We start from the raw sequence: 17,218 nt of genomic DNA on the forward strand, positions 1-17,218 counted from the left end.
TGGTTTGTTGAGCTGAAACAGTTAGCTAACCGCTGTTCAAAGCTGGACTCATAGTTGCACACGGGTGTTGCATGCCGTAAATAGCAGACCTACAAGCTCACTATAGTACGTGAGCTTGTAGATCTGCCGTTCACGGAGAACAACACCGGCATGGACTATGAATCATCAGGCTAAATGATTAGTGCATCAAACGGATGGAGACGGACAGACGGAGCTGCCAGGGCCAATCAGGCCCCTGCTCCATTCATTCCTCCCTCTCTCTCTCTATCTCTCGCCACATGGGTTACCGTGTTTGGTTTGTGTGCCACCCAGGCCTGTGGGTCAAATACTCACATTGCATTTCATCGCTGTCAGGTGGAAACCTTGTATGTCCAAGACTTTTCAGGAAATGTAAAAAAATATATATATATATATATATATATATATATATATATATATATATATATATATATATATATATATACATATACGGTATATAAAGAAGGGCTCAATGATGTAATAGAAATGAAGAGATACCGGTAGCCAGCACCCACACTTTTCACATGGTGGATTTACCTCTCATGGACAAGCAACGGACGCGTTTTTTACCTGATATTATAGGTCTTCCTCAGTGTTGTGACTGTTATTATCTAGTCACACAAGTCGCAATGTGTGGTGAGCTTGTAGATTGGCTATTTGTGCTACTTTTGTGTGACACTGTAGTGTCACGCAGGTTGGAATTTGGAGATCCAAGGTTTCCGTCTGACAGCAACAATTTACAAAACAAAGGCCTTCATGGTCTGTTTTTACCTAGTCAGGCACCAGATGAGTGAGGTTTTACCTAGTCAGGCACCAGATGAGCGAGGTTTTACCTAGTCAGGCACCAGATGAGCGAGGTTTTACCTAGTCAGGCACCAGATGAGCGAGGTTTTACCTAGCCAGGCACCAGATGAGCGAGGTTTTACCTAGTCAGGCACAAGATGAGCGAGGTTTTACCTAGTCAGGCACCAGATGAGCGAGGTTTTACCTAGTCAGGCACCAGATGAGCGAGGTTTTACCTAGTCAGGCACCAGATGAGCCAGGTTTTACCTAGTCAGGCACCAGATGAGCGAGGTTTTACCTAGTCAGGAACCAGATGAGCGAGGTTTTACCTAGTCAGGAACCAGATGAGCGAGGTTTTACCTAGTCAGGAACCAGATGAGCGAGGTTTTACCTAGTCAGGCACCAGATGAGCGAGGTTTTACCTAGTCAGGAACCAGATGAGCGAGGTTTTACCTAGTCAGGAACCAGATGAGCGAGGTTTTACCTAGTCAGGCACCAGATGAGCCAGGTTTTACCTAGTCAGGCACAAGATGAGCGAGGTTTTACCTAGTCAGGAACCAGATGAGCGAGGTTTTACCTAGTCAGGAACCAGATGAGCGAGGTTTTACCTAGTCAGACACCAGATGAGCGAGGTTTTACCTAGTCAGGCACCAGATGAGCGAGGTTTTACCTAGTCAGGCACCAGATGAGCGAGGTTTTACCTAGTCAGGCACCAGATGAGCGAGGTTTTACCTAGTCAGGCGCCAGATGAGCGAGGTTTTACCAGTCAGGCACCAGATGAGCAGGGTTTTACCTAGTCAGGCACCAGGTGAGCGAGGTTTTACCTAGTCAGGCACCAGATGAGCAGGGTTTTACCTAGTCAGGCGCCAGATGAGCGAGGTTTTACCTAGTCAGGCGCCAGATGAGCGAGGTTTTACCCAGTCAGGCGCCAGATGAGCGAGGTTTTACCTAGTCAGGAACCAGATGAGCGAGGTTTTACCTAGTCAGGCACCAGATGAGTGAGGTTTTACCTAGTCAGGCACCAGATGAGCGAGGTTTTACCTAGTCAGGCGCCAGATGAGCGAGGTTTTACCTAGTCAGGCACCAGATGAGCGAGGTTTTACCTAGTCAGGCACCAGATGAGCGAGGTTTGCCACATAATGGTAAAATAATGGTAACACCACTGCCAAGACCTTGAGAGTGAGAGCGTGACAGGAGCACAAAGTGTTTTGTATGTGACTTGACACTTTGCCTGACATTATCTTAATTGACAACAACAACAAAAAGACAACCATCTGGTACTGTACTTCATAAAACGTTTTAATGAAGCAGGCATCATCCACAACGACTATTTGGTTCTGCCAAAAACGCCTTGCAGGACAAGCAGAGGAGAAAGCTGGAGCTAGGATTCAGCAGGACTCTTTGAAGTCTTAGAGATTCAGTAAACCAGGCTTATTGTTTTTTTTGTTTTGTTTTATACTCGGCTTGTTTGAAGTTACTGTATGATCTACACTTCTAGAAGTTTCCACTCCGTAACGTCTCGGCTCCATCTGCTGAGAAGGCCCCGTTCTACTGTAAGAGCCAGGTTGCCACTTGTGAGAAGTATTTGCCTACTGTGTGCATTAAGGTCCTTACACTGACCTTAATGCACTCATTGGTAATGCCTCATTCATACAGGTTGATGCTTTTACTTGTGGTGAAAAATCAACCTTGTTTCAGAAAGAAATGACATGGGTTTATCACTGCATAATATTTCCCTTCCGTGTGGATGATGTATGCATGACATGAACAACAGTTTGAAGTCACGCAAAAATAATCAGACGTAACAAACAGCCTGTTACGTGAGGATCTTTAAAGGATTGATCTCAGTGCAAACAATTGAGCAGGGTCTCTCAAACCTGTTAATGTGAAGGACCCTCACTCTGTGGAACCAAATAGACCCATTATGGGTCCAATTGGTTCGAGTTGTACTCTCTCAGAGTTACAGACCTGTAAGGGTTCATTTAGAACCCCTTCAAGGAACCACTGCAATGGAGCATTCATTTGCACAACCAAGCAAGCAATTATTTACATGGAAACGCCAATGTTTGTGTAATGTGAAGAGATTTTCCCCTTTCTCACCCGTAATCACTTGCAAGCATCTGAAATTGTCATTAGTACTGCTCTGCTAATATCAGCCAAAACTGCCTGCCCTTTTTTTTTATTAGTCCAGAGTTATAGAGCGTCGCAGTCCCGCCCCCTCGAGAGACCCGGAAAAGAAATCGCCGTTCATTTTCCTCACTTTCTAAAAAGTATTTATTTGAAGACGTTTACGCTGCGGACGAAGCCAACTCTTAGAAAGTAGAAAAAAACACTTTTTTGTTGTTTTTCTTCTTTGTAATTATTTGTTTGGTCCAAAATATTGTGTTTGTTGTCATGATTTGTCACGACAAGAGTTGGCTTTGTACGATGCTTATAAGGTCTTTAAATAAATAAGTTTTGAAAAGTCTATGGGAAAAATGCATTGGGAATTATTTCCTGGGCCTGGCGTCGTCATGAAAGGGGGTGGGACTGCGACGCTATAGTATAGAAATGGAAGGAGGTTAGGAGGACAGAGAGACAGTGGGCAGACAGGCAGACGGGGGGTGCTGATAGTCTCACCAGAGACACCTGGCTGATATTATCGCCAGTTTGTTGTCATAGGCAAACATTTTCAAAAGTTATCCAAAATGTTTAAAAAATACCACATCTACAAGCTCACAACATCACGCAATCCAACCAAAAAAAAACGCTGATCGGCATCGGTCGGGCTCCATAAATCAGTCTGGCAGGACAGACACAAGCACGGTGACCAGGATTTGCGGTCCTGAGCTTCCAGAACCACATGTGAAGAGAGGGGGCAAGAATGTATAGCCATGGTGCATTGTGGGTTTGTGTCTGGGGGAAAAACTCTCTGACTCACTCGCAGGACACTGTGAGGTTTGGGGGGGAGAGGAGAGTGGACGGAGGAGAGAGAGACGGAACGGCAGCACAGGGTCAGGAGGAGTGTGTGAATCAGACGTGACGCTGTCTACTGTGTGTGTGTGTGTGTGTGTGTGTGTGTGTGTGTGTGTGTGTGTGTGCGCAGCGCGCGTGGCCGCGCGTGAGTGTGTATTTTAGCTTCATGCGTACAAGTCTAGAAGTATAATAACAGCGTGGCTTTCCCGTACAATCATTAGCTTTCAATTGTACGTTTCCTGTTTGTCGAGGAAGTTGAGAGACAAAGTCCTGCAGTATACACTAAACAAACATCCCCCATGTCACCGCGAAGAATGTTAGAGAAGACATCTGAAATCGCTGCAGTATGGTCAAACCAGAGTAATGTAGTGAGAGAGTGGTGACGCGCTTTGATCTCGCCGCAAAGCGGGTGCCCATGGGCGATAGTTCCAAACGTTGCTCCTATGGATGGAACTATTCCATTGAGATAGAATGAGCACTTCCGCATTCCATTGTTACAACGAGAGTCAACGGGAGTGTCATTACTCTCTTACTAGATTACTCTGGGTCAAACTACAGAATTGACTTTGTTGAACGCCATCGGTGTGTGAATGAATGGGTGAATTCACCCATTCATTCATTAACCCATTCTGAACGGGAACCCATTTTGGTGTTAGCATCATGTCCTGCTTTAGCTATTGAAAAATAGTAGATCTACAAGCTCATAGCGCGCCACCAAGTGGCGCGCTACGAGCTTGTAGGTCTGCTATTTTTGAAAAATTGAAGCACGACTGACATTTTTAGAATCTGATCTCAGGTCAGAATGGGTTCATCAGACCAGTGTGTGTCCAGCGGAAACCTCGTATGAATCTGATCTCAGGTTAGAATGGGTTAATGCACTTAAAAGTCACTTTATAAAAAAAAAACACAAATTTTTGTTGGCATATAACAGAACAGGGGAGAAAAATAACCTACTGATAATAAGCTTAATCACCCTCCTATTTCTCTCTTTGCTTTTCATTTCCTCCTTCCACTACCCCCTCCTTTCCTTTTTCCACATCAATCTTTCTCTTTCAAGTTCCAAAGAAGTCGCTGGAGGAGCCGTCCAGAGCCCCGCCGTACCCCCCGCCGTACCCCCCCCCGCCCAGTGCCCATGACCCCAACGTGGTGGGAGACGGTGCCCCCCCGGAGGGGACCATAGTCAAGACCTCTGACGCTGTTCCAGGTGAGCAAAACAATGCACGCGCACACACACATACACATACACATACAAACACATACACGCACGCACACGTTGGTATTACTATACTTGTGGACAGTTTAGCACGGCAATTTTGTACCGGTTAAATGTCATTTTTACCATGTTTCTTTCTTCTTCTTTTTTGTGTGCCATTAAAGTGTTTGTGAGCTTGTGAATTAGATCAGCTATTTTCAGTCTGCGACTCTGACGCGCGGCTAACTCTAACCTCTAAAACCTAGCTAACCTCTACAATAAATGACTCAATCTGATCCTAACCTCAACCTGAAGCTTTTCATTGTAAGCCTAACTCTCACAATGTCCATTTCTCAAATTCTAACTTGTGGGGACGTTTGGCGAGCACGCGAGCACACTCACACACACGCACACACACACACACACACACACACACACACACACGTGCACACACGTGCACACACACGATACAGTACACACTACACATCTACAGTATATATAGGTACATGTATGCATGCTCTGGTAGGCTATGCATCGACACAAGTGTGTTAACATATACATGCAATGCCTACATGAACACACACATTAAGTACAAACACTTACCGGTAATACAAATGTGTTTTCACCACTAAAGAGCTAATAATTACATTTTGTATGGCACTGAGACCTTAATCAGCCATTTGCATTTCCAACGCCATGCTTGTCACAGAAAAGGCCAGAATGTCTCTTTCTGACCACAAGAACTAAGTGAACTGTGCTGTACTAATTTGGGCCCTGCTTAGGTGGTACAATCTCCTGAGTCCTAGGAACCTAGAACTCTGAATGTATACTCCTTCACGGTTCTGTGTAGAATGAAAACAAAACACCGTTGCACTTCACAGGCCTGGAAAGTTTCAGGTTACGGAAGCCTTCGTAGTGGGAAACAGCCATAAGAGTGACAGACCAGCGATGAGAGAGAGAACAATGGAAGGACAGAAAAGACAGAGCAAAAGGGCGATACCGGCAGGCCAACCAAACAAGGGGATTATTCAGCAGGGCAGATGGCCACAGTCCAACACACTTAATTATTCTACTCTGATTACCAAGACGGAAGTAGATAGAGCATGAGGAATGGGGTGAGATGGAGGGTTTCGGGGGATGAATGAGGGACAAGGGGGGGGCCTTACGACAACCCTGACATAAGTGCCAATAATATTAACAATTTCCGTACTACAGCAATAACAGTATAACAAAATAGCCCAATATTCATCAATGGATATTAAATGGTGTTTTTCCACTATTCTATACACACGTCGATGGCACTTGCTTATGCTTGGCGACTTCACACATTCACACCTCAACCTGAAGAACCCGATTCACACATGACATGTCAGAGTTAATTTAAGTGTACAAAACTGACCAAGTGAAATGGGTACACGCTCAAGAGTTACAAATTGCACTGTAAATGAACACTGAGGATGTTAGTGTGTCCGATGGTGGGTGTGTGGTTATTAAACACTCTGTACCTGTCTAAATACTTCCTTAATGTTAACGAAGTCCACACCCACAACACCAGAGGGAGTGCAACCAACTATGTACAACCCAGATTCGGCACATACAAGGGACAAAATTATTTTCGCTCCTATGCCACCAAAATGTGGAACGCCCTACCAACAGTCATTAATGCGAATCCCATGACTCCTTCAAAACCGCTCTCAAAGGGCACCTACGGACGGCTGCAATTCGAAACTGGCCCCCATAAATTCTGAATCCCCCCCCCACCCCCTTTTTCCCCTCACTGTATATGTTTCTTTTCCCTTTTTACCTCCTTTATGATGAATTCCTGTTCTGTTCTTTGGCTATATATAGAAGTATCTATTTGCTTCAGAGCCTATTTCAAGGTTGCTCTGTGCCATCTTGGAAGTAGCTAGAAGTAGCTAGATGTAGCCAAAACACCCCCGAGGGGATCGACAACAACGGGAGGTTTGATTACTTCTAACACGGCAAGCTGCGGGACTGCGTTGAGCCGTCAAAAACATAATCTTTGGTTAGAATTGGACGCATTGATTTAGATCAAGAGTTATTCATGTTTTAATATTTTTCATCCCATCCATACACGTCCCAACCGGAAATGACATCGAATGTTGCCCAATCGACGCTCCCAGCCTGTAGAGCGGTGCGCTCGGTTATGAAATGATTAATGTTCTGTCTTTTGATTAATCTCTGTTCGGGGCGTGGAGGCGGAGCATAACTATTTGATAGGACGGAGACCTCCGTTTTGGGCGCTCGGAGTGTTAATGTAAATACCCAAGTTAAATACCCATTAAAACCGATTCCACAAATATCACAAACAGTTTTCTGGATGAAATGGATGAGGACCGCAGGATGGAATGCCAGTTTTCTTCATTTTATATTGGGCTAATAGGGTGGTGCAGTGGCAAGGTGCTTGCACACCACAGCAGAGTGTTGGGGGGTTCGAATCCACCGCGGTTGACCCCGTGTTCACTGGGAAGTGGGCGGGGAGGGCGATACCTGTCACTGCACGTACACCCTTAAGCCGGGAGTGTTGGGCGGGAGGATTAGGACGAGGGCTCCACGTCCTCCCGGTGCGGTCACAACACACAGCAATGTGTGTTGCTTTGGCAATGTTCACGTGTGTTTTCTCATGCCAACAAAGCCCTTTGAATTGAATTGAATTGAAAAACTAAATATTAAAAATAAAATAAATAAAATAGCCGGTACATGCATGGTACATTTCTTTCATTCAATGAACATCTCATTGGTGATTTATCTGCCTGCCTGTCTTGTTGTATGTTAGTGAGAGGGATTGTGATCTATTGGTTGAATGCAACCTGATGTGCACATGCAGCACGCACCACAGCAGTTGGTCCAGGTGGAAGCATTTACCATCAGCAGTCAGCAGTTTCAAACCACACTGCATTTACCAGATAAAGACAGTCTGACACTCCTTGCAGCTTGTGCAATTACAGGGCACCTGCGCGCGTGCATGCATGTGTGCGTGCGCGTGTTTTGTTCATTGGGGTTGTCAGCTGCCAGTTGAAGCAGCGAGAAATGTATGCAAATGTCAATTAACACACACACACGCGCGTGCACATACTGTACAAACAAATCTTGTGTCATCGAAACACTAAACATTAGGTGTACTCTTGAGTGTCCCTGTTTATTTTTGGCTTTCTGGCTCAAGTGTTTTTGCTTTCAATCAAGCATCGCGTCACTCTCAAACATGGAGCGAAAAAAAGCTGTTTTCCAGTCTGAGTCTTATTCCACTGGGATTGGAACACATCTATTGTTAGCCATCTAATTACTTCATGACATTGTCACTGTATTTGTCTAATTGGACATTTATTTCTCTTGCTTTCTTGCTCCCATGTTTTCCAGATTATTTAGTTCTGTAGTTTTAGTTTAGTGGATCTCAATGTGGATCTACAAGCCAAGCTCGGAGATCTGCTATTTAATCTTGAACAGTTTTCACCTGACAAACTCTTTTCAGATGGGGGCCACAGCCAAATCCATATCAGGCTGGGGGTTCTTGACATGGAAAAAGTTTGCGAGCCATAGCTCTATGTTCAGTAAATGTATTGTTTTGGTCCTTCTGTTCTGATAGTCTGTCTCTGGTGCACATTTTGTAGTGTTCTTGTGCGTTCTATCTGCCCTTTACTACTGGTACTTGTAGTAGGACAATGTCTTGTCTCCCCATCCTGATTATTGTTAACCCTTGTCACCTGTGTCCTGTTTGCCCCAGCCAATCCCAGTGTTGATTGTCCTGTGTCTAGTTAGTTCCATGTGTGTATATAAGCCTGTTTGTGCCCGTTAATGTTTGTTTGTAGGATCCTCACTTGTAGGATTCTTGTACCTGTGTTTGCTGTCAGTTTTGCTGCATTGACGACTCGAGAATGAAGACCTTGTTTGCACTTTTAGTTAAGAGTCTGTCAGGTTTTCCTGCATTTGGGTTGAGCTTAGAAACACCTTTGACTCTTCAGCAGGTTAACTAGAGCGGGGGTTCCCAAACTGTTCCGTCTCAAGACCCAGAAGATGAACTCTCTCCGGCCCAAACTTTACCAAAATACATTGTGAATTAATCGTTTAGACTCTATTAAAATAAATAGTGAAGATAGGCGATCTACAAGTTCCCAACCTGTCGTGTCATGTGATCTTGTAGCTTGGCTATTCATATTGGCCATGTTACTTCTTTTTTTTTAACCCTAGGACACTAAACTTTTTCTTTGTTACACCATCACTAAACACGGGTACATTTTACTCAATATAAAATATTCCATAAAAAATATTTCTCATCAAAATATATTGCAGTATAGCAATATATGGCAACTTGAGGTACTCGACTTTAATATTTCATCATGAGTCTTCACAAAAAAATTTTTTTTTTAAAAACCTGCATATTATTTTTAAAATATTCCTAAAAAAAGAGAGAAATTAAGTCGGGAACTTGGTCCACCCATTCCTAAGACATGTGAGAATGGTCCAGTGAAGAAAAAAATAAAAAAGTCCATTGTGGGTCTATTGGATTTTCTCTATTTTCTCTATAAATTCACCCTGTATGAAAAACCAGGGATGTGGGCAGGGAAACAAACCTACCTTCTATGATGTCACTGAGGGGGTGTTGTGAATTAATTCAAAATTAATATATTTGACACGTAATAAAAGGGATATTTCATTGATTTGCAGCCCATAAAGAATGGGTCCGACCCACTGTTTGGGAACCACTGAACTGAACTACAGGGAAGCGTCAGATTCACACTGATCGTGATTCATGACTCTTGAGCTAAAAGGCCCTCACCTCATACTGCTGACCCAGTGTGTACACACTACACAAGAGCCCATGTCAAAACGCTTCAAAAGACTTGTGCTGTGATGGAAATATAAGGAGGAAACGCCTGTTCCCATCTATAAATAGATATATTTCTTTTGGCAGAAGTGGGGGGCACTGAATGTTTCCAGAGACAAAACATTTTCCATGTGTTTCTGTTCCCTTTAAAGACCAGAGTGAGAATGAACTTGACAGAAGCGGATGCATTAGTACCTTATGAATCACTCAAATCTGTGCATGTGTGTGTATGTGTGCGTGTGTGTGTGCGTGCATGCGTGCGTGCTCCCCTGTGCTTGCGTGTTCTGTGTAATGTGGGTACAGCGTCATCTATCCGTTTCGCATCTTTCTATCTCTTACAATCTGAAGTGCATAAGAGTCCTGTATTACTCATTCCTCTCAGCGGTTTCTAGTCCTACGTCATTTTACCATAAATGACCAAAGAGAGTACAGTCACGGTCTGACAAGAAATCACTTGACTCACTGTATTTACACACAATGTGAGACATAACACATGAATTGTGCATCAGATTTACAAAAGATTTAGGTGGGGGGGTTAGGGTCAGGCATTTAGAGGTTAGGTTGGGTTGGGGTTAGAGACGAGTTTTCCCTATTTTATAGCCTACTTAGTTGTGCGCTGACACCGGAAAATGCAGTGCTTCGATGCAGTGCTAAGATATGTATGTCCTCACAAGATGCGCAACTGCCGATAACGGTGTACCGTGGTACCCGACATGCGTTGCTGGTTAAAACTCACCCGTGGCTCCCGACATGCGTTGCTGGTTAAAACACACCCGTGGCTTCCCTGTGAGGTTAGGGTTAGGTTCATAGAGTTATAAGGTTAGGTTAGGGTGTCAGACTAATGGTTAGGCTAGGTTAGGGTTAGGTTCATAGAGTTATAAGGTTAGGTTAGGGTGTCGGACTAGTGGTTAGGCTAGGTTAGGGTTAGGTTCATAGAGTTATAAGGTTAGGTTAGGGTTTGGTGTAGGGTGTCGGACTAATGGTTAGGCTAGGTTAGGGTTAGGTTCATAGAGTTATAAGGTTAGGTTAGGGTGTCGGACTATAATGGTTAGGCTAGGTTAGGGTTAGGTTCATAGAGTTATAAGGTTAGGTTAGGGTTTGGAGTAGGGTGTCGGACTAATGCGGAAACACTGCCAGGGTTACTATCGGCAGTTGTCGGCGATGCCGGTGTCCGGGAAAAAATGTACTTGCTCTCTCGCTGTGTGTGGGTGGGTGTGTTAGGGGTGTCAGACTGTCAGTTGCCTTACATGCATATATGCATTATGCCATATACATTACAAGCTATTTTGTCAGCTGTTTTCAATGCTGTCCTAAAATGTAGATGTCTTCACGAGTATAGTAATACAAACATGTGCGTGTGTGTTGGGAGTTTCCCAAGAAAGTACAATCACGTCTTACGCACATGAGACACATTGTTGAATGACCTAGCATTGTCTCTGGCAGACTCTACTGCCAGTGTATCAGATTTGACCAGCCCAGTCAGTCTCTTCAACGCCATGAATGCTAAACTAAAACCTTGTGTGTTCTTTTCAAGAGAGGAAGCGGGTCAGGGAGTCCGGCTCATACTCGGAGGAGGAGAAGCCTTCACAGGGAGAAGGAGGAGGAGGAGGAGGAGGTGGTGAAGGAGGTGAAAGACCTCCGCAACCCCCCGACATGGTTCCCATCATCAACTCCACCTCCAGGTCCAACATGGCCCTCATCAGCAACGCGCTGGCAGCCTACACCTACATAGCAGGTAGGCATACTGTACTGTATAATAAAGAAAGAAAGGTGCAAGGGGGCTCCCAACTAATTGGCAAAACACTGATAGTATAACACTAATATATATATATATATTTTTTTAAATAATTGTCATGGTATTTTGTATTTACAACTTTGAGAAAGTAGTTTTCACACAGCATGGAATTGTAGATAAAATCTTATCCAACGATGGGTCTGAGAGGCTAAATGTCATCAAATGGTGGTCCGTGGCTCAAATGCCGAAGAAATAATGGGCCTTTGATATGAAAAGGTACTACTGCTCTAGGGCATTCATTTAGGAAATAACATAAACAGTTGAAATACATTGGAGATGCAAGGCCACCGCGCCCGACAGCGGCGATATGGTTTCATAGTGTACAGTATGTGGTGTGTGGGTGGTATATACATGTACGTACGACGTACTGTGGGCATAATGTAGAAACCCTAGTTTCCCTTTTCCTGCAGCGGGGAGGTAGATAAATACGGGCCAGAGGAATGCAGATGTTAAATAGAGATACCAAGCACACGCACGCACACACACACACACACACACACACACACTGTCAGTCACCTGCTCCAGCCAGCTGCTAAAACACACAGTGGTGGTGGAGTTGGGGGTCTTTCCTGTCTCATTACCTCCCACTCTGACAGACAAATAAACACTTACTGCACGGTGAAATACACGGTGCTCATAGTCAAATAAACACACACGTAGCGTACAGTACGTACTGTAAATGGGGGGGTCAGCGATGTGCTGTTAGTGGAAGGTATAAGCCCACAGAGAACCCGAGTCGCGCTGGCTTTTTCATTTGCGAAACATAAGCCAATATAAATACAACATTTATGACATACACTAACTGACCGTATCCATTACACGAATTAATGCTAATCTGAAAACATAGTATATGCTTGACTGATTGCCCTATGATAGCTATGTATTGTTTTTTCTTTTTTGGGGTTATTCTGTCAAGCTTTTCTGAGCCTTTAACCCATTCTGACCTGAGATCAGATTCATACGAGGTTTCCGCCGGACACACACTGGTCTGATCAACCCATTCTGACCTGAGATCAGATTCTAAAAATGTCAGTCGTTCTTCGTTTTTTCAAAAAATAGCAGACCTACAAGCTCGTATCGCGCCACTCGGTGGCGCGATATGAGCTTGTAGATCTGCTATTTTTCAATAGCTAAAGCATAACATGATGCTAACACCAAAATGGGTGCCCGGTCAGAATGGGTTAATTGATATATACAGTACAATACAATATGTTGGCTATGAACTGGAGTTTAGCCTATTATATGCTTTGCCCACATTAATGTTTACCACGAAATGATAGCCATGGGTGAAGTTGTGTAACTAAACCTGCAGAAACTCTGGACTCTCTCAGGATGCATAAACGTAAAAGCACGCAGGTCCAAATCCAGTTGTGTAGCCCAAGAGGATAGAACAGGATACACAAATTATTACACATACAGGTCAACTGTGTGCAGCTGCTCTCACCAGTTTATAATGTCACCCAACTGAAGCATTATTGTCCCACATTATCATTTTCAATCTCAAAGGCTGTGGGAACATGAGTGCAATGTCACGGGAGCCGTAACTCTATGGAAAATGTGTATGCACACTGTTTAAGAGAGTGAGTGAAGTGAAAAATGTCATGACAGAACAGGTGGAGGACAAAAAAACGTCTTAATACTTTTAACAGCATGAACCTTCTGGGACGAACATTGGTTTGGTGTAAAAGGTAAAAGTATAGAGCCCTGCTGGTCAGCAACGTATATGGAGTTTAAGTGGTTAAAGTGAGTTAAAGTGAGACCTGAACGCTGCTGAGAATAATTGACTGCTTGTGGCATGTTCCTCTTCACGTCCTGTAAAAAGAAAATCCTATAAATCACCATCCTCCTCCTCTCTCTGTCTCATTACCTCTCTCCCACACCAGACCACCCGGAGCGGGCAGCGCTCTTCTTCGTGTGCGGCGTGTGCCTGGGCCTCTTCCTCACCCTGTTCGCCCTGGTCGTCCAGATCTCCTGCCGCACCGACTGCCAGCCCCGCCACCGGCGGGGGGCGCCGCCGCCGTCGGCCAACAAGAAGAAGAGCAACAAGGCGCGGCCCGTCGACTCGTCCTCCGACTCCAGCGACTCGGACTCGGACTGGGAGACCACGTCGGACCTGTCGGCGCGGCGCCACCGGCGCTTCGAGCGCACGCTCAACATGAACGTGTTCACGTCGGCCGAGGAGCTGGAGAGGGCGCAGCGGCTGGAGGAGAGAGAGCGCATCATACGGGAGATCTGGATGAACGGCCAGCCCGACATCCCGGGGACGCGCAGCCTCAACCGATATTACTGAGAGAGGAGACGCTTAATACATGAGTTTGTGTGGGGGAAGCGGGCGGCCGCCAGTTATTGAGGGAGCTTATTTGATCGGGCCCTAAATGGAAAACGGAACGCACTAGGGCTTGGAAGTGGGAAGGGGGAGCCTTCAGAGTCACGGTTCCTTCAACAAGAACCTATGGAGAGAGAGTGCAGTAGTGGTAGGACCACTTTGGACCACTGGGGGTTTGGATCCACACGCCGGAAAGCGAGATATAGAAGACTTGAGAAGATAGCGCTTTCTTTCTCTCTCTCTCTCTCTCTCTCTCGCTCTCATTCTCTCTGTGTGACCCTAAAGCTAAGAGAATAAGCTCCCACTCAGCATCGGTAAGCTTGGCCAGAAGCCTGCCTCTTATTTGTGGAAGCGCCGCGGGGAAGGGCAATATGGCCGTCTGCTGCACTGTGTTGCTTGTGACCTCACCAGACCCTATTGAAGAGGAGGGTCATGGGCCGGCTGCCTTAGAGACACATAAGCATGCCTGCATTAGACTAAATGGTGACTGAAGGACTAAACCCCTGAGACCTGTCCATTTCATACAGAATATGGGGGCCGCCATGAGAGACTATTAAGCTTGCGGCTTGCTTTGTGCTTTAGTACTCCAGTATTCAAGTGGGGAGTTTCACGCGTAAGGCCTACGTACACTAGAACTCTATACTGGGTCGGAGAACCCAACAATGTCAGACAATCTTACCATGGTCAACAACTATGCTGCCTTTTGAACTTTTTTTTTAAAACCAAAAGATATTGTGTTTTATGGAATTCATCTCAGCCCTTATAAAAAAAATCTATTTTATAATATTTAATATTTAGATTATTGTGTATTTTTTTCTCGTTTTATTTTCAATTATGGTGTATAATGAGATATTTTTTTATACTTTTGGCGAAGGTTGTCTGGCACCTCAGGGATGCAATCCTAGAGCTTCTGTGTGTGGTTGATGTATTTGCTTCATAAGAAGGGGATCAGTCCATTTCAACAGCTGTGTCAGCATTTGAACATTTTTAAAAGAATTCAATATCAAGTTGACAGCCTCAAAGAGGTTTTTAGTGGTTTAACATTATTTTTGATATGTTTAATTAACAGTGCAGTGCCTTGCCTTAATGCCTATACACATTGAAATCCTCAGTGTTGGAATCTAATTAATTACAAGATACGAATGTAATTAATTGATTTATAGAAGATGTTTATAAATTCATGAATTGATAACACTGAGAATTTTGATGTGTACTTAGCAGTCAGTCAACCAGTCACAATCCACTAATTATAGTACTGCGTTGTTCAATGAGCTGATGTACAATCAGAATGAAACGGTGGAACAGTGAATTTCTGTCAAACATTGCACTTGCTCTCTCGCCAGATGGATATATATGTACATTTTCAGATTGTGCCAATTTTATATCAATTGCAACAGCTAACAAAGGAGCAACGTGGTCCTCAAGGCTAGCTAGCGTTCCCTCGCGGAGCACCATAGGACTTTTTAGTCTTTTAAATAATGTTACCAATTGAATATAAGCTATTGTCAATCCGGTGCTGCTGTTTGTGCTGCACTGGATTCAACCATAGGAATAATATGATAGTTTTCGGGAAGCGAGAGTTGAGTTGAAAGTACACAGGACATTATAGGAACATCCACACTAATACTGCCACTCTGTATGGGTTTGCTAAGATATTAGTTTGGGTGAATTTTTATTTGAATGGGACTAAAATATGCCAATAGCTGGTAAGCAAGACCAAAATATGACTCCTGTTCTTGGAATAAACTATGTTGAAAAAAATAACCTCTTTTTTTCTGTGTTTTAAAGTAAACTAAACACTTAGAGCAATGTTGTTGTGCAATATTTTATTCTTTTGAGCCCCAGACATTATATCATAAGCGTTGCTTGCCCTCTGGTGGTAAGATTAGGACATGCATCTAGCAAGTCTGTGCAGTACAGTACTGTAAGTGTAATACAATTGCATGTTTTAGATACTGTAGCTTAACAAAGCTGTGTAATGCTCAAGTTTCCTCTGACAAACTGACTATGCATCAATTCAATATATATTACATCACGTCACATCGCCAATACCAGTCTCAAGGCTGTCCATTCTAGCATTTTAAGTTGGTCCGGTTGTACATTGTACATGAAACAGTTATAAAACTGATCACCAGTTGAAATCTCAGACGTCATTCTGTGAGGGAGAGGGGAGGATTGCATGAAACTCTGTTCACCTTACCCACAGCACTGGCCAGGAAGCTGAACAGCAAGTATGGTAAGGGTTTGTGTTGTTGTTTCAAATCAGACCAGAGGCCTATAGGTGTCATTGAGGTAGCGAGAGAGAGACCATGTGAGACAGTTAACATTTTGTTAATTGTCGATGATTGAAAAAACATTATGTTATGGTATCACTATAATATAGGATACTACAGTATAAACCTTGTAGGCAGCTCTCTCTCTCGACAGGCTGAGATGGAGGTGACCAGAGGTGGACCATGCCATCTACCATCTACCATCCTGAAGTGAAGCTGGAAGAGGAGTCCCAGGACTAGTTTGCATGGACGCTGATAGGTTAAAGTCAAAAATTGAGTTTTTGAGGACATCGAAATCTCACCCTGGCTGAGAAAGTCATGTTACTGCCATGATGGGGGGGGGGGGGGGGGGGGGGGGGAGAGAATTCTAGCATATACTGTATCGTATTGTATGTATTCACTTCCTTCACCCCTTAATCCCAAACAATGTACAAAAGCTTTTTCACTTGATTTTGGTATCTCTAGGCATGCTTAAGAATAATAATATACTAAAATGATTAACCAGTAAGACGCCTGAGGGCGAGAAGCGACCTCGCCCTTTATCCGAGCGCTGACGGTTTGGCATGGGGGCGGGGGTCAGATCAACATGGAATTAATTCTGTACCGACGAATGAATTCTGTACATGGTTTAATTCTGTACTGACTAATGAATCCTGTACATGGTTTAATGAGGTCAGATCAACATACGGAATGTCAGAACAGGTCAGCTCCTTATATGGAGATCTAAGGGTGGCAGCAGGGGCAGTGTCTTGTGTGTACAGGGTTTGATGAGGGCCCAGGTAGGGGGGCCAGGCCTTAATTTTCGGGTCTGTTGAGAACTCAACTGTTTTCGCCGGCTGCCAGGCACGGCTGCAGAAATAACTTTGGGGCAGGCCTGTCTAGAGTTTGGTATCGGTCAAAAGGGATACATCGAAGAGGAATGGATGGGGAACGATCAACATATGGAATGTCAGAACAGGTTCTTACACACCGGTATATCCATATACTAATATTGATGACATCAGGGATCTCCATATATTTGCTTAATTGCGTC

General features: G+C 44.2%; 1 protein-coding gene across 1 annotated transcript; it reads left to right on the top strand.

Moving 5' to 3' along the window:
• Nucleotides 1–4,841: 4,841 nt before the first annotated feature.
• On the top strand, nt 4,842–15,666 carry LOC310876300 (protein eva-1 homolog A-like). Its single transcript, XM_083789811.1, has 3 exons — nt 4,842–4,960; nt 11,326–11,526; nt 13,470–15,666. Exons 2-3 carry the CDS (start codon nt 11,445–11,447, stop codon nt 13,874–13,876), a joined length of 489 nt encoding a protein of 162 aa, XP_083645937.1. The 5' UTR covers nt 4,842–4,960; nt 11,326–11,444; the 3' UTR covers nt 13,877–15,666.
• The last annotated feature ends 1,552 nt before the right edge of the window (nt 15,667–17,218 follow it).

This window comes from Protomyctophum parallelum, assembly GCF_964188405.1.
Source record: "Protomyctophum parallelum genome assembly, chromosome: 19".
NCBI lineage: Eukaryota > Metazoa > Chordata > Actinopteri > Myctophiformes > Myctophidae > Protomyctophum > Protomyctophum parallelum.

Coding starts and splice junctions, on each gene's coding strand:
- LOC310876300 (XM_083789811.1), top strand. CDS start 11,445: ATGGTTCCCATCATCAACTCCACCTCCAGGTCCAACATGGCCCTCATC. Junction 11,527..13,469: donor AGCCTACACCTACATAGCAG/GTAGGCATACTG, acceptor CTCCCACACCAG/ACCACCCGGAGCGGGCAGCG.